This window comes from Bufo gargarizans, chromosome 4 (genome assembly GCF_014858855.1).
Source record: "Bufo gargarizans isolate SCDJY-AF-19 chromosome 4, ASM1485885v1, whole genome shotgun sequence".
Classification (NCBI taxonomy): Eukaryota; Metazoa; Chordata; class Amphibia; order Anura; family Bufonidae; genus Bufo; species Bufo gargarizans.
In genome coordinates, this window is record NC_058083.1 from 86,610,983 (window position 1) to 86,629,787 (window position 18,805).

General features: G+C 41.7%; 1 protein-coding gene across 1 annotated transcript in view; it reads left to right on the top strand.

Annotated features, from left to right (window-relative positions):
* IL20RB (interleukin 20 receptor subunit beta) overlaps window positions 1-17,361 on the top strand; it is a 35,817-nt gene extending 18,456 nt beyond the window's left edge. Inside the window, exons 4-7 of the mRNA XM_044292508.1 lie at window positions 4,784-4,908; window positions 11,714-11,864; window positions 14,753-14,898; window positions 16,089-17,361. Of these exons, the coding sequence (XP_044148443.1) occupies window positions 4,784-4,908; window positions 11,714-11,864; window positions 14,753-14,898; window positions 16,089-16,232 (566 nt within the window). The 3' untranslated portion in view covers window positions 16,233-17,361. The remainder of the gene's footprint in view (window positions 1-4,783; window positions 4,909-11,713; window positions 11,865-14,752; window positions 14,899-16,088) is intronic.
* The last annotated feature ends 1,444 nt before the right edge of the window (window positions 17,362-18,805 follow it).

The following is an 18,805-nucleotide window of genomic DNA, read 5'->3' on the forward strand; positions in this document are numbered from 1 at the left end:
GGGGGCAATTGCCTCTGGGCCCCCGACTCCTTAGGGGCCCCCAGCGCCGGCCCACAACTTCTATTCTATAATTCTATTTCTATTCTGTGTGGGACAACTGTGCCGGCGCTGCAGACAGTGCTAATAATAACCCCCTGCAGGAGTTCCGGGCGGTCCGGTCTGGAGGGAGTAATGTAATTAAACTGTCTGGTCTGCTCTGGAGGGGGCCACCCCGCTGCTCTGCCTGCGCTGCGCTGCCTGTCTCTTTAAGAGATTCGAGACTGGAGCGGCATGCACGGCACAGGCAGGCGCGTCTCGCGTCTGGCTGACGTTGCCACAGGCTCTGCCCCCAGAGCAGAGAACTTGAAGAAGGGGAGCAAGCGCCATTGGCAGCCAGCCACAGTCTGACTCTGTCTCTGCCAGTGCAAGGGAAGGCCCACGGCCCGCCGCCCACAGAAGACTGAAGATAGGCAGCCAGCCAAGTTCCACTTCCACAAGTACAGTCTACATCTACAGACCAGTTCTGTCTGGTAGGTTGGTTGGTTTGGTTAAACTTATTGTTAATTAAACTGGATCGGATCCATCCATTCCCAGTTTCCCAAATCCCACTCACTTAGTCCCAGTGTACTACAGGCCGGCCTTGGTTCTGTTTGGAGTCAGTTGGACTGGAGAGAGAAATGTGCATGGGGGGGGGGGGGGGGGGGGCAGTTGCTGGTACTACCAGTAACTGGCCCCCTCCCCCCACCCCAAATGCACATTTCTCCAGTCCAACTGACTCCAAACAGAACCAGGGCGGGCTAGATTGATTGATTAAACTGGATCGGGATCCATCCCAGTCTAGTAGGTTGGTTGATTAAACTGGATTGGATCCATCCCAGACACCATCTCACCCGTGCCAGTGTACTAGCCCGTCCTAGTTCTGTTTGAAGTCAGTTGTACTGGAGAAATGTGCATCTGGGGGTGGGGGGGGGGGGGCCATATTGTTTTTCGCCCCAGGGCCCCATTTCACCTAGAACTGGCCCTGTGTAAGTTAGGTCTCCTCCAGGAAGAAGAAGACTGTCTCTCTAGGTTTATCTATAGGTGGCTACACTGTAAGACAATGTGCTACCCATCAAAGAACCTTGAAACTTGACGAGGGAAATCAGCTAAACCAAAGACAACACTGTAGACAGTGCTGTTTTAGAGTTCTAGCTCCTCAGCAGCACAGAACAAGGTACTGGTTGGCTGGGTGAAATACCTTTGGCATAGCCTTTGAGAGGTACTGGTTCTCCTTAAGGAGATTTGTCTACAGAAGTATCTGATTTGGCTAATATCTCGATAAACTGTTACTTTGATAATTAGAGTATTCTAATTATAGTTGTTGACGGTTCACACCTTGATGATAATCTAATGTGTATGTAGCCCATAACACCAGAATTAAATTTCCACAGTAGAATGGAGGAAACTACTTTGGTGAGTGATGAATAGGATTTTAAGCTTTTAAAAAATAGATCTAGCTAATTTAGACTTGATAGCTAAATATATTACATATACCATGACCTGACAAATGAAAACCCTTAATAGATATAGGGGTACATTTGTCAAACTGGTGTGAAGTAGAACTGGCTTAGTTGCCAATAACAACCAATCAGATTCCTCCTTTCATTTTCCAAATGAGCTGGTTGCTATGGGCAACTAAGCCAGTTTACTTTGTACCTGCTTGATAAATGTGCCCCATATTTAGCATTTCATTATTTTTTAACTCCTTTAATTTGGTTACGTAAGAGTCCATTTACATGGACCAATCTTTCAGCCAATTTTTAAAACCAACTAAACGTTCTCGATAATCACTTCCACTGTACACTTGATTGATACACTAATTGCTTGTCCCTATAGAAGTTTTCCTATGCATCAGGTCATTGCTATCCGCAGAACAGGAATGGTGATTTTTCGTGCCTAGAAATATGATCACCCGATATGAACAACATGATCACCCGATGAACGAGCGTCTCCTCATTCATTGGGTGATTTCTGACACCTTTTACACTCCAGATTATCGGGAACGAGAGTTTATACAAAGGCACACCACCCCGTTATTCTGCCAGATCATCGGTCCATGTAAAAAGACCATAAGTCATTCATAGCAGGACCTGTAGAAGATTGATAGAAAGAAATCATATATTTGAGGGGTTTTTTACATTTCAGCTTACAATGGAAAAACTTTGAGGTGGACAAAAGCAAAGAAGAAAGCGATACTTTTAGGTTCAGAGTTAAATCTGGTCTTTCTGACCATAAGAACTAGTGTTGAGCGAATCAAAGCATCCAAAGTGGAATGGCAGCTAGGGCTTGAGGTGGACTTTCTGTTTCAGCCACATGTTACATAACATGTATTATAACAGTTTTATACCCAACCACATATTAGAAAATCCTCTAATTATTTGGCAGTGCCCTAAATGCACAGGACGATCTGCTGCCCAGAGACAATCATTTGGGGTGCTACATGAACAAGCATTTGCTCTGCTTTGCTGTTGTGGATATGATGCCCATTTGCAGCAGATCTTACTTTTTGCATTGCAAAGGGTGAAATCTTCCCCCCCCCCCAAAAGAAAAAAACGCACAAACAGTTGACATGCTGTGGATTTCTAAACCCACATCATGGCAGGTCAATCTCAATAAAGAAAAGAAGCAATGTCTCCTCACATTCACTTTGCTGGTTCTGTATTACGCTGCAAAAATCCACGCGGAAAAACCGCTGATAATCTGCACTGTGTGCAGGTACCCTTGTAGTTTTGGAGATATTGAATTTCAGAAGGCTGGATACCCTGGTGTTTCTGAATGGTCATGTGACATTGGCCTCTGACATATGTTAACCACTTCATTACCAGAGTGTTTATCTCCCTTCCTTGCCAGGCCAGTTTTTCGGTTGTAGCGATGGGCCTATCTAACTGCAAATAACTGATTAATTTCTGAGCCAGCCTACATGTTTTTCATATTATTTTTCACGTACAACTTAGACCTTTCTTTTTTTGCCATTAGATGATGGATATAATATTTTAAAAAAAATAATTAGGGAAAAACTGTGAAAATTATGAAAAATAAATATTTTTCCTTACTTATCAATTTTTTTCCTTACTATTACAAAAAAAAAACATCTCTAAAACCATTGCCGTACGGTTGTGCCCTGAAAATGGATGCTATTTATTTCATTTATCTACTGGCTGGGCTCGCTGCAAGACTTCATAAGACTGGAGCGCATTTTGGCAGCCTATTTTTCTATTGCTGGTTCTATACTGCCAGAAAAGTATTGTACAGCGCCAAAACGCAACACGCCCCTTCAAAGTGACTTTTTTTTTAATGTTATTCATCTTGAGGAAATTTGGACATTTTAAGGGCTTTTTTTTACAATTTTTTTTATTATTTTTTAAAATTATTTATTTATTTTATTATTTATTTATTTTTATTAACTTTTTTTTTTTTCCCTTTCTGCCACAGTCAAGGCAGGAAGAGGTTAATTCCCAGCCTGAAGCTGACATTTCATGTTAAAGCCAGCAGGTGGCGCTCTTACCTAACAAAAAAAGCTCCCTGCCGATTTTACAATGTAATGGTGGATGCTACAAGTGTCTATTACTGCCTGACTGCTCCCACTGGCCACAGCACACCTCCCTGTGACCACAGCCGTCTAATGGCCGCCGGCAGTTCGCTTTTATACGTCGGGTTACAGATAAGAGCCTACAGCCGCGACATATAAAGTCATGTGGCGGTAGGCAAGTGGTTAAATAACAATATAATAGATATTTGCAGCATATTTCACCTTCTGCATTGCAATCGAATCTACAAAATTCTCAGTGAGCAAATTATTTTGTCTGCTATATGTGGATAGAGTTTTAAAAACTCCATTCACGTGTACCATATTATACTGTAAATTGTCCCTCATTTTCAGCATAGGCCCACAAATGGACAAATGCCAAAAGTGTTCTTTTTCTGCAATTACAACACAGATTACCGTAAAATTTTCTACCATGTATAACAAAGGAGCACTGTCTGTATGCATATATGGCAATACTGGATGGACTGCCCCCAAATTACCGTAATCAAATGGGTGCATTATGTTCTCACTCCTCTCGGTTGTAAGTGTCTTCCTATTTGAGTAAGAATCACATAAGGTTACCATACATATTACATAACTAATGAGTAATAGGGAGGGAGGATGCCTATGAGGATGATATCTATCCGGTATTGAGTCGCCATGCCTCTGTTCATTGTGGTGAGCTCCTCACCCAATATGTTATAACGATAGATGATCTGCCAATTTTCCTTTCTGTGCTGTTTCTTTCCTTTCTTTCCCTTTACTAAATGAAATATTGCAATCACAAAGATTTTCTTCCAAGTTGAAAAATCACTGATCTTTACAAATACTTGTCCACTGTATGAGGTCCAGTGCTCAGCCCAGTCATGTGAATAACCACTTTAATCAGGCTATGTATGATGACCAGTACAAGTACAGTGTGAATGAGGCTAAATTGGAGAATTGAGCACTAAAGGTTTATTTCCTTAAAAAAAAAAAAAAAAAAAGGTTTTGGGCCCCAAAAATCTTTGCCAGAAGCCCCACATTCAAAATGTCATGTATACCACTGGTAACTTGTTATGTGGCAGAGGGTTCTTTTGGGCCTCCATCAGCACCCTGGCCTAGTTGGGACTTCTTCATCTGCACCCTTTGTGGCTGAAGACAATACAGTATAAATTCAATGAATACCTGTCCAACTGAACGACGTTAATTACATTGTTGCCGGCATTAGAAAATAAGCTGTTCTTTTACCATCTACAGCCCTGCTGATTCCTCCAAGGGTGGACCTCCAAGTCAGTGGACTTAACCTGGTAGCCAACATTGAAGACTATGGGCCGTATTTCCAGTTTTATATCTTTTATTGGCAAAAAGGGAAAAAGGATGATGTGAGTATACGGTAGATGGGCTAAGCTTAAGCACACAGGGCTGGAAAGTTATGCTGCAGATTTTCCTCGGCGTATCTACCTGAAACCAGCAGCTGCAAAATCCGCACTAGCAGAGAAAGTGTGCGGATCCGCAAAACACAGACACGGGCAATGTGCATTCCCCAATTTGTGGACCGCACATCGCCGACACTATAATAGAAAATGCCTAATCTTGTCTGCAATTGCGGACATGTTCTATTTTTTCGCGGAAACAGAAGCACAGATGCGGAAATGCGGATCCGCAAATGCGGATGCAGACAGCACATTCTGGCCCTATTGAAAATGAATGGGTCTGCACCAGTTCCGCAAAATTGCGGAACGGTTGCAGACCCATTTTGCGGACGTGTGAATGGACCCTAAATCATGTGGATTTTGCAGCAGATTTTGGTGTCTAAATACATTACAAAGGGTGAAATCCACATCAGACAATACAATCTGCACCGCATTTCAGTTTATGTGCAGAGTTCTTTGTGGATAAAACTTTTTTAAATTGCATCTACTTTGCTGCTGATTGTCCACACATAATTCTGCTGCAGCAAATCCATGGAGATTACCCAAGTATACTCATGTGTGAACGTACCCTTAGACACCACCTCACAATTTCTGAATGTTTTTCAAAATATACTGTAAAAAGCCATACGATATTTCCTTTGCAATTAACAGCACACCACCATGTTTACCTCGGAGCAGAAGTTTTATTCAGTTAGTCTACCTAAAGGTTAAGACACTTTGCAGATACATTGCTTCACTTGCCTTGCACTGAACTAGAGTTTGCCCCGTAAAGGTCATCTATCACCATAATCAACCCTATCAAACCAGCCATTATGCCTGGCAGGGCTGATTCTGCTGATGAAAGTCATACTTTTCTTTGCTCTTTGCCTGATGTGTTGCTATGTTTATGAGAAATAAGGGTTTAAAAAAAATATGCAAATGAGGGATTCAGTGCACAGAGGGCAGGGCCCTAGCACCTTAGCTCTTCCGCTCTGCTTTCCTGGACACTTTTTCCCACCTGGCTGTCTGACCCTGTCAATCAAATGAAGGGAGGAGTGTCCAGGGAAGCAAAGGGGAGGGGCTAGGGTGCACTGAGTGGCTAGAGCCAGTCCTCAGTTCACCTAAGCCTGTATTTGCATATTTGTAGACACACTTATTTCTCCTAAATACAGCAACAGATGGTGGGGTGAAAGGTATGGTTTTATTTATTATTACCCTACCAGCAACAAGTTGTATTTTGCTTTCCGTCCTGGGATGCAGAGCAAGACAGATCCGGCATTACCGCCAATGCAAGTCAATGGGGACGGATCAGTTTTCTCTGCCACAATCTGCTACAATAGAAAACGGATCCGTCCCCCATTGACTTTCAATGGAGTTAATGCCGGATTCATATTGGCAATGTTAAAGATATGTTAAAGATAATACAACTGGATCCGTTCATAACGGATGCAGATGGTTGTATTATCAGTAACGGAAGCGTTTTTGCTGGACCCTGCCGGATCCAGCAAAAATGCTAGTGTGAAAGTAGCCTAATATATTTTTGCTTTGCAAACAAAGATTCCAGCTTTTCCAAGCGCCTCCACAGTGGCACAGTACTAACATTAGATCCCACCTCCCTAGGGACAGGAAATAACGTGGTCTAAAAAAGCCCCCTCCCCTTTACCTGCTCCAGTATCTATCCAACACCTAATGATGATTCTGGGACTCGTGTCTTCTGCACTCCCGGCACAAGCACACTCCAATCTTACAGGACTTTATGTTAAACAACTGGGACAAAAACCTATTGTCATGGCTGAGGATTGGGGAAACCCTCAGCTGTGCAGTACCCGCGAATGTTTGGTCGCTGCTTGGCCAGGACCACAGGATCAGGGAACAGGTCACCTCCTAAAGCCTCCCTAATCTGACCCTAACTCCTAGCGGCATGAGCCGACCTTAAAGGTAGGAGGACTCATGCTCTGGAACCTTGGGTCCCTACTAACCCTCCGCAGGTCCCTAAGCTAGGAGCTGGGTAGACTACCTGTTCCTCCTGGACATGGAGGAACAGGAGCCTAGAATGGCCAAGCCGTAAATAAGGGGAAACCAATACAACTTATGGCAGTGGCAGGTATGTGGAAACTACAACCTCACCTACCTGCCACAGACACACAGCCTGGAACCCATGTAAAAGTGCTGTTGTCCACAGCAACAGAAATGACAACAGCACACACCATACATCACACGGGAAACCAGGAAACCATAAGGTGCAATAACCAAGCAACCACATACACATCACATCAGACAATGTAACATTTTATGACCACTCTGACTACTGCCTTCCACTGAGGCTTTATAGGGCCAAGAAGCCACACCCAACAGTCAGACACACCCAGTGCACACACACACTAGGAAGGAAGTTAACCCTTCCAACATCAGGGAAGGGAAAACGGCAACATAAAGGGGACGTGCACACAACACATATAACACCCCGTGCACACCGATAAAAGGCACACCTATGGGAGAGGTTGCCAGGTGCACCGCTCAGGCTGCTCTGCTGCCACATACCCAATGTTGCCAGCGGCAACCACAGGTGAGGCAACATACAAAAGCCCTCACCTGTGATTGACAACAACACCAAGACCGCAGGCAACTGCATGCGGCCACAAGAGTCACGACCATGACCACGGGTCGTGACACCTATTCTCATTAGAGAAAAAAGTACAAATTCCCCATCAGGTGAAAACTTCCTTAATGTTGTAGCTATACAGGAAAAACCTGTCCTGAGTAGTTTGTTGGTGTCAAAACAAACCTATAGTTGTAATAACGGATGCCAGCAAAACAGGTTGGGGAGCACATTCCACTCTATCGGTGGTACAAGGTCAATGGAATCGAGAGTTAAGCCAAGTGCCCTCCAATGTAAGGGAACTATCTGCAGTATGGAAAGCCCTAAATGCCCTTCTGCCAGAAGTACAGAGACATAAAAATACTCTCAGACAACATCACTACAGTTACCTACTTAAACGAGAAGGTATAAGGAGCATATCTTTGGCAAATATATCAGCAAAGATCTCCTTTTGGGCAGAAAAAAAGCTCACTTCTATATCGGCAATTCATAGAAAAGGAGAGAACAGCCAAGTGGCTGACTTTTTAAGCAGAGACATCTTAAGAGAAGAAGAATGGTGCTTGAACTGCTGAGTCTTCTTTGCAACTCGCCAGAACAGGCAAACAGAAAAATGTTGCTCCCTGTCTTATAAAAGGGACTTTTTGCCAGGGGACTACTGGATCTTGCCATCCCTACCAGATCTTCTTCACCGTGGTCTTGTCTTCCACCCCATGATGGCACAGCTACATCTGGCGGCATGGAATTTGAACGGAAATTTTTCAAGTTTAAAGTTCTATCAGATGCAGTAATTTTGACTATTTTACGTAGCCGTAAACCCATTACCTCAAAAATATACCTTAGGACCTGGAAGCTTTTTTAAAATTTTCTAAACATAGAATGGACAATACTGTAGCCTTAAATGTATCTGTCATTGTAGATTTCCTTCAATCAGCTCTAGACAAAGTCAGTACCATTAAAGTCCAGATTGCGGCTTTGAGTGCCTTTCTGGAAACTGAGCTAGCAAATGTAGAGCTTATTAAGAGATTCATTAAGGAGGCGAGGAGGAGTCAGTCTATAGGAGGAGTCAGCCTAAGTTAGTTCTTTCAGCCTTAGCAGACCCCCTTTTGAGCCTTTATCTAATATAGCATTAAAAATTCTCTCCTTCAAGATCGTATTCCTAATTATGATAACAACTGCTAGCAGAATAGGTGAAATCCAGACTTTCTCCTGTAAGGCCCCTTATGTAAATATAAAAGAGGATAGAATAATTCCTAAACACTCTCCCTCTTTTTTTTACCTACGGTAGTCTCAAAATTTGACTGCCTACAGGAAGTGTCTTTACCATTATTTTGTTCTCCATCTGGTTCTAAAAAAGAAGTTCGGTACCATAACCTGGATGTGCATAGGTGTGTACCTAGCCTACCTAGAAGCAACCAAAACATTCAGGAAGACAACTCAGCATTTTGTCCAGTTTGCTAGGGCCAATAAGGGACATGCAACGAGCAAAGCATCCATTGCAAGATGGATCTAGTCAGCAATAGTCTTCTGTTACAACTCCAAAAATGTCGACCCTCCTGAAGGTCTGAAGGCCCACTCAACATGCTCCGTATCACGCTCCTGGGCCGAATCTGCATCAGTCTCTCTGGAATAGATCTGCCAGATGGCCACCTTGTCATCCCCATCTACCTTTTTTAGGCATTATCAGTTAGATATCATGAACAATCAAGACTTGTCTTTTGCTTTTATCTGCTGTAGTCCCACCATAGGATGTTTTCTCCGATAATCCTCCTGTTAGTACCGTGCCGCTGTGGAGGCACTTGTAAAAGATGATACTTACCGGTAATTGGATTTTCCTCTAGCCTCCACAGCAGCATGGTTTTTGTTCCCATCCTGAAATGTTTTTTTGCTGTAACATTATTGGTTTCATTTGCGCTATATGCCTACATTTTTGTTGTTTTATTTTAAATATATAAAATAGCAAAGTATTGCATCCAATGCAGAGTCCTCCCTTATTAACTGGAGCAGGTAAGGGGGGGGGGGGGGGGGGGGGCTTTAATAGATCTCCACGTTGTTTGCTGTACCTAGGGAAGCGGGGTAACTCTCTGTTAGTACTGTGCCTCTGTGGAGGCTAGACGAAAATCCAATTACCGGTAAATAACTATCATCTTTCTTCTTTATTAGACTATATACTTTTAATATGCTTATAATTATTTGCTTAGTTTTATATTTGAGACTCTGATGTTTGCTATGATATTGCAAAAATTATTCTTCTGATGGCTCTAATGAAAAACATGTTTGTCTAATGGACTACTTCATTGCTACGTCCAAGGGATTTGCCTTGTATCACAACACAAGTGCAAAGCGTAAACTCGGCTTTAGATGTTTCAGAGAAGTTTTGTTCCCATTGACTTTATTATACAAAAGCATATTCGGAAAACATATCACAAAGTTCTTAAAATGGATAGGCGGCTTTTTATAATGTTGCTAAATAGTTTAATATAGTGTCAAAGTAAGATAAGAACAATATATAAAGCTATAAAATCCAATACACAATCATTTTTGAATGGCTCATAAATAAAATGTGCAGTATATAGCACCCTCTGCTGGCTAGTTGTAGGCTGCATTCCTAAAAAAAGAAAACAATACTTGACTTGAACACTACTGTACATGACTGCAAAAATATGTTGTAGAAATAAGTTATACTACATAATAAATCCAAAAGCAAAGATAAAATAAGAACAAAAAAGTAATTTTATTATATTCATATGAGCAGGTTTTTATAGCATTTTGCTTTAATTAGTTGTGTCATAGCAACTTTAACCTACATCAGGGACAAACCTAGCATAAGGGTGCAGCCACACGGTCAGGTTTCCTGATGCAGTTTTTGATTTTTTTACTCCTGCAATGACCGTGAATCAAACGTGGAGACCAGGCGCCTTCCTTTCATCAGGTAAGCTGGGTGGGTTCCCACCAGAAAAACTCCTGGGTGTCAATGGTCCTCTCGTGTCATCTTACAGAACCTATTCATTTCAGAATTTTATGGGGGTGGCTATTCAATTTACGTAACCAAAACTTAGACTTAGGCCTCTTTCACACGACCGTATGGCTTTTTCAGTGTTTTGTGGTCCGTTTTTCATGGATCCGTTGTTTAGTTTTTTGTTTCTGTTGTGTTTCCATTTCTGTTCAGTTTTTCCATATGGCATATACAGTATGCAGTAATTACAAAGAAAAAAAATTGGGCTGGGCAAAAAAAGTTCAATAGATGGTTCCACAAAAACGGAACGGATACGGAAGACATATGGATGCATTTCCTTTTGTGTTCGGGTTCTTTTTTCAGACCCGTTGACGTGAATGGAGCCACGGAACGTGATTTGTGGGCAATAATAGAACATGTTCTATCTTTCAACAGAATGGAAAAACGGAAATACGGAAATGGAATGCATATGAAGTACATTCAGTTTTTTTGCGGAACCATTGAAATGAATGGTTCTGTATACGGAACCCAAAAAACGGCCCATAAACCGAAAAAAAAAAACGATAGCGTGAAAGAGGCCTTAACCAAAGTTTCATCCAGATATATTCATTAGTGTTGGGCGAATTGCAGTCCACAAAGTGAACTTTGATCTGAATTTCATGATAAATTCAATTCGCTGCAAAGCTAAATTTGGTTGTGCTTCGTGGTAGCAAATCGATTTAACCTGAAATAGTGTAAAAAAATAAATATACTTTTCTACTTAATTTGCTTGCGACGGGCCGGCCGCCGCCATCTTGCTTGAAGATCTCACATGAAGTCCAGTGTGCTGTGACGTATGATGTCACCACACCGGCCGTATGTATGATTTTTATTTATTTTTAAAAAAATGTACACTCTTATTTATATCAGATGCTGCGATCAGCTATGAACGAAGGCATCTGAGGGCTACAATGATGGGGAGCGGCGCAATCGCTGCTCCCCGTCATTGCACCACTATTTACAAAGAAATGCGCTTTGTGACTAAGTACAGTAATTCTTCACAAAGCTGATTTTTTGGGGGTAAAATCCGGCAAAGCAGTCGAATCTAACTTTTTATAAACTTTCTCATCTCTGTTATTCATCCCAGTTTAATAAGGCTACTTTGCTGAATTTACCAAATACTGTAACATGCTATCGAGGACTTTGCATTGCAGTCTATTGTCATATCTTTTGTTTTTTTGCAGACAAAATGGAAAAAGATAAGCAGTTCTAATACATCGACTTTTCTTGAAAAAGCCGAGGAAGGCAAAGAGTACTGTGCAGAGGTCATTGCATTTGCAAGTCCGATCAATAAGAACAGCAGCGGCAGTGATGCAGTCTGTATCCAGGTTAAAGGTTAGGTTTCAAATCATACTTTATATATACTATCATGATTAGGGATAAGCGAATTGACTTCGGATGAAGCATCCGAAGTTGATTTGCATAAAACTTTGTTCTAATACTGTACGGAGCAGGAGCTCCGTGCAGTATTAGAATGTATTGGCTCAGATGAGATGAAGTAATAACTTCTTAAATTAATTTGTACTGTAAAAAAACATTTCCCGAACTCGGGTTCGGCTCATCGGAGCCAATACATTCTAGAACGAAGTTTTATGCAAATCAAGCAAGTCAATTTGCTCATCCCTAATCATGATAAAAAAAAACTTTAAATCTGACTCCACTCAAAACCTGAAAATTCAGCTGTGACTTCAGTTAACACCAATATCCCATTCCACCATGCAAAAGCAAGATAAGATGTGTGTGTTCTGGCAGAGACTGGAGCTGCTTTGCTGTCGAGCGCTGACCTCCGATAACAAGAACCACAGTTTTGTCAGCATTTAGTTTTAGCCAGTTATCATTCATCCACTCCTGAAGCTCAGCTAAGCACGCATTTATTTGTGGGGTAGGGTCTGTGACGCCAGGTTTGAAAGATAAATATAGCTGTGTGTCATCCGCATAGCAGTGATAGGTCAGGCCATGTTTTTATACGATTTTTCCAAGTGGCAGCATGTATATGGTGAACAGTAAAGGGGATAGTATCGCGCCCTGGGGGACATCATATTTTAGTGGTATAGGGTTTGAGAGGAAGGGCCCCAAGGATACCCTTTGAGTTCTGTTAGCCAGGAAGGAGTTGAACCACTGGAGAACTAAGCCATCTATGCCACAGTACTCTTGTAGCCTGTTAAGCAAGATTTTGTGATCAACTGTGTCAAAAGCCACTGAGAGGTCGAGCAAAATCGGGATGGAACATTGACCTCTGTCTCTTGCCAAGAGCAGATCATTGCAGATCTGGGTGAGGGCTGTTTCACAGCTGTGGTGTTTTCTGAAGCCAGATTGAAGAGGGTCAAGGATGCTGTTCCTTGAGAGCCTGGCTTCAAGTTGGAGATAGACAGCCTTTTGAATAGCTTTCCCCAGAAAAGGCTAGGCTGGAGACAGATCTGTAGCTGTTTAGAGCATCTGGGTCTAAGGATGGTTTCTTGACGATTGCTTCTTTCAGACAGGTGGGAAACCTGCCTTCTTGTAAGGAACAGTTGATTATTTTGTGGAATGCTGGTCTAAATAGCTCCGGGCATTTTAACATGAACTTAGTTGGGCCAGGGTCTAGTTCGCAGGTAGTTTGGCGAAGGTTTAAAAGGATATCTAGGGTATCTTCTTCAGTAATTAGCTTGAAATCAGACCATGGTGGTAGGCTATTTTTGCATCCATTATATGGCTCTGCTTTGGTTTCTGTGAATTGAAAAGCAGATCGTATGGAGGAGACTTTGTCTGAGAAGAAGTGGGCAAATTTCCCACACAGGTCTTGTGAAAGTCTGATGCTGGATTTCCAGCACTATGAGTTGCAGAGGTTGTTGACTGTGCGGAAAAGCTGGGTAGGTCTGTTGGCTGCATTTGCAATATCCTGAGACAGGAATAAGGACTTTTTCTTGTTGATCGGAGTTTGACGTTTGTGCCATTTTCGTTCCAGTCTGCGCCCCGCTTTCTTCAGTTCCTTTACAGAGTTCTCAAACCAGCAAGCGTGATGTAATGGTGCGGAGCGTTTAATGCGTAAGGAAGCTATGGGGTCAAAAGCAGCCGAGACATAATGGTTATATTTGAGGACCATGGATTCAAGGCCTAAGTTGTGATCTGTCAGTTCATCAAGATTGAGGGTGTTCTGAAGCTGTTGAGGTGACAGACCTTTCAAGGAATGGTATTTTATTAGTTCTTTTACTTGGCGTTTTTTGGCTGGTGCTGTAAGGGAGAAGTGGATTGTATGGTGGATGACCAAACTACTGGATCAATTTCCACATTGGATATTAAAAGTTCTGAATGGAATATGAGGTCCAAAGTGTGGCCTTTTTATTGGGTGGAGAGGTTGATGGCTTAAGAGAAGCCCAGTTCATTCATAGAAAGAAGTAGCTCTCTTCCTAACTGAGAGGAATGTGTATCCACCCATGCATTAAAGTCTCCTAGAATTATCCACCTAAGGTGTTTCAGTGTTATGCAAGATACAAGTTCTGCTAATTCCTTAAGAAAGGCTGAGCCATCACCAGGGGGGCGGTAGACAAGCAGTATGCTGCCCTACCATACTATGATTAAGGGCTCATGGTGCACCAAAAACACATAAGCGAGTTCCTTGTGCCTGTTTTTGATGGCTTTTATTTGATTTTTCTTTTTTTTTTTAATCAAAGTGGATTTCAGCTTCTTCTTAAACTCAATCAAGACTTTTAGATGACATTAAAAAAGTTACTGAAGCAGGCACTGTTAGGAAATGTTTCAACTCTCTCAGCTTCCTGGGCTCCTGACAATGAGACAGAGAATATGGGATATTGGATTTAAACGGATATTCCGGTACTTTGAAGTTATCCACTATCCACAGCATAGGGGACAACAATTAGATCATTGGTGTCCTACTGCTGGAACCCCACAGATCATGAGAATGGGGGCTCCTTACCCCACAAGGCCTCCCTAAATGAACAGAGCGGCAGCTTGAGACTGTGCACTGCAGCTCCATTCATCTCTATGGGATCTGCCAGAAATAATGAAGCACTGCATAGACCGATCTAATCTTATATCTTGCAAGTAGGGGATAACTTCAAATTACCAGAACACCCCTCTAACTACAGTCATGCTTATAGTTTTTTAAGTGGCAAATGTCTCAATGACAAAAAAAGTAGAGGGATAATTGTCAGGTTTATGCTATAATTAGATGACAAAATGATGGAGCTCATAAATAACTGTGATCCTGTTCTCTGTTCCTGTAGAAGTAAACAAGTCTGGTCTGTTCATTGGACTTCTTTGTGTCTTCGGGGTGGTTCTGGCATTTGTACCAATGGTTTTAGCAATCTGGAAATCTGCCAATATGATACGATACTTCTGTTGTCCAGCTGAGGATGTCCCCGATGTGTTGGTAAGAAAATTTCATAGATGTAACCCTACCTGTTTATGTAACAAGAATTATCAAGTATTTGACTAGCATTCATGGTGCTGGAATTATTTATTAACCCTCTCCCACAGCCAATTTTGTTTGTTTGGATGTCTTTTTCTTGTTCATTTCAACAGCCATAGATTTTTTTTTACTTTTCCCATCATTCAAAGAGGTAATTCCCAGGTCAAAAGAACCATCTTGATGGCCCCAACTACTGGAAATGGCTCCCTAGGAGTCAAAGTCTGACTTTTTAACAAACCTTGGAACATGACAAGAGAAAATAGCCAACACAAATATTCATCAGAGAGCTGTTTTAGGGGGGCTTGCTCCTAATCCATATGGAGTAGGGTTCTGTCTGGCTCAGTGCAATAGATTGAACACAGCTTAGGTAGGGGGCTGGCTCTCCTTTAAAGAGACGAGCTGCGTAGGGACAGTTTTTAGCTGTGCTCCCTGGTATGGAGACTTATTGGCAATGCTCCACGGAAAAAAATATGCACAAGGGATATCTCCCTGGAAAAGAGAACCATCTTGCTAGTGCCAACTTCTGGAACTGGCTCCCAATGAGTCAAAGTCTGACTTTTTTCCCATGGAGCATTGCCAAAAAGTCTCCATACCATAGAGCACTGCTAAAAAGACGATTCTGTGCTTGGTAAACTGTGAAGAGCTCTGGTGAGCGCCACTGCTTCCTCAAACAGCGATCAGTGGGGAGTCTGGAGTCAGACTCCTGGTGATCACATCTTGATGACCTATCCTCAGATTAAGCCATCAATGTGAAAAAATCCTGGAGAACCCCTTCTCCCTGCTTCTCTCGTCCTACACCCTGGGTCCCCTTCTTCTATCTTCCAATACCCTATGGATAAGTATGGACAAGGTGTGCTGCTGGAGCTGATGACTTCCGCATATCACCAAGTGGCGCATCACTGCTGGTTCACATGCCATTTGGAGATACAGCACTGTGGAAGCCAGTCATCGGCTGCAGCGGCCTAGTTGGCCATGTCTATACACAGCTATAAGTAAATGAGCCTGGGACTGCAAGATGGCAAAATGGGGCCTAGGAAGCAAGCAAGAGTAAATCTTACATTAGGTAATCCACACTGGGGACCATAAGTAAATAGTTTATAATTGTAGATGATAATGAATGCACTTACCTAATGGTCTATGTTTCTCTACAGAAAGAACCGTACATTGGTGAAAGGATGCTTCAAAACTTTTACTCAAGCAAGGATGATAGTGAAGAAACCTACAAGGTTGAGCTTTATGAACATATGCTCAACCAAGAAAGTAATTCTATTACAGTGAAAATCCAAACACCTTGACAATCTTATATAAACATAACTGTGTTCTGAAATCCAGATTCTGAGTGGATGAAAATCAGCTTCAGTGCTTCCATTTTAAGGTCTTTATTACTACTGACCAATGAAGCAAATAGAAACAACCCAGCATCATCCCTGCAGCTGGTTGGCCTCTCAGCAGTAGCAGATCAGAGGTCATTGGAACAGATCTGAAGGGGCCAAGTTTTGGGAACTTTTCTGAACTTCAGATCAAGATCTATGGAGACGATGGGTAAACGTGCGCAGGACCTCATGTCTGTATGTTTTTGAAGGGAGGAAAACTTATGTGCTGTTGCCATACGGTTCAATAGTAGGCAAAATTATACCACAATACAGTTCCATACAACAGTGGCAATAAAACACTGCTATATTGGGTACATAACGTCATACAATGAACATATAACAGTCCATAATAGCATTGCTACAGTTCTCAGATAATAATACTAATCTACGTCCTAGAGGCCTGGATTTGCTTGTTTTTCCTTATTGAAAAGGCTCCATTTTTAGGACATTAATTGATCATCTAAACATAGAAAACAAGGGGCTCTGCTAGACACCGGGACATTGACTTGGGAGAGTGTTTGCCAATGTGAATAGGCAATATAATAAAGTACTATACTAAAGTTTTTTGTTACATGAATGCACATTGCCCTGGGGTGTAACTATGATTCATAGGTTCCATAGTGTCAGAGAATTACAACAACAGCATAAGTAGCAAAAATGATAGGTATGTATAAATACTACAATATATCATGAAAGCCACATTAGAGAAAAAAGCCACTATATTGTTATTTCCCACAAAATAAAGTACAATGTTCTTGCACCTGACTGGGCCCCATAGCAAGTGCTATACTTATGCCCCTGCTTACCGTAAAATACATACAGTATAATATCTCCATAACCAGACCAGTTATTGCCATCATATACTAGACAGGTAAATATAGTACTACAGTGGTTATACAACTACTAAATCTAATGACTTAAAGGTGATGTGATGTTTTATTTTACTTTTATTTTAATTACTCACTTTGCACATATTTTTTATGTTAAGCATATTTAATTTACAATTTTGGTAAGTTTTTTATTTTATTTTTCCATGACTTATTTGTATTAAAAAAAAATTATATAATTCTGAAATTTTCACACTGGCCACTAGACCTAATAATAGATCATGATTTCCTGTTCAGTACAGGTAACTTTTCAGTAGCTATTATTATTATCATCACGACAGGCAGAATTACAATGACAAGTAACACCCCTGTATAGATAAGAAAGGATCCACCATTCACAATAGGTGATATCACAGCTTATCTACTCCTTTCGACCTCTGCACAGGTCACAGAGCATGCTTCTCACAGAGAAGTCAATGGGGTCCCTCCACTGTCCACTGTGTCTATGGCCCAAGTAGCTGCTTTCAAAAGACAGGCCTATTTTTGGCCTATTGGCAAGTGTGAAAATTGCAGGATTCTATATAAAAAAATAAAACTCAATATAGATATTGACATGGGTAACAAAAAACTCACAAAAATATGTTTAGCATAAAAAATTGATTTAAGCAATAGATACTTTTCTGATGACACATTTTCTGGTGACATCTAGCCACAACATTTTTGGCTAAAATAAAAAAAGATGTACTATGAATCCTCCTTAGGCTAGGTTAAGGTATCTGATCGGTGGAGGTCCGCTCCTGAGAGTGCTGTGGCCTTCTCTCTGCTTTTCCTAGGCCGAGTGACGAGACATTCATGTGTCAAATGGCCTAGGAGCAGCTCAGCCCCATTGACGTGAATGGTGCTGAGAGGGCCACCATAATATCCACACTGTGCCTGGTGAGCTGCAAGAAGACAGAGGAGCTCACAGAACTGCAGCTGCCTTCTCAAACCACTAATCGGCGGGGATCCCGGGTGTTGAGCCCCTACCGATTTAGATACTGATGACCTTTCCAGAGGATAGGTCATCAGTATAAACATTTGGCAAAACCCTTTTAAGATTACATTAACACAACCATAGTGTTTTATGAATACTGGCCCGTATGCGTTCTGCAGTTTGCGGACAGCACATGGCCGTCGCTACCATAGAAAATGCCTATTTTTGTATGCATAGAATAAAATAGAATAAAAATAGAATACGAAAAAATCGGATCAGAATCTGAATCAGAAAATAAAAACAGATCAGAAAAAAAAAAGATGTGTTGTTATCTAGCTTTAACTGGCTGATAAACATGTTGGTGACTCATTTCCTTGAACAAGCTGCATTCCAAAGCAAAGCATTAGGTTGTATGCAATCTTGTGGACTGCAGCTGCTACTCAGTACATACAAATGCAATCAATAAATAGTGCTAAAAAATAGTTCAAAAAGTAAACGGCAGGACAGGACTTTGTCATATATTTCATCCTTTAACATCCCTACAAACTAGTTGAGTAAGGGCTCATGCACCCGAACGTATTTTCTTTCCGTGTCCGTTCCGTTTTATTTGCAGACCGTATGCGGAACCATTCATTTCAATGGGTCCGCCCAAAAAAAAAACACTCCGTGTGCATTCCGTTTCCATATTTCCGTAT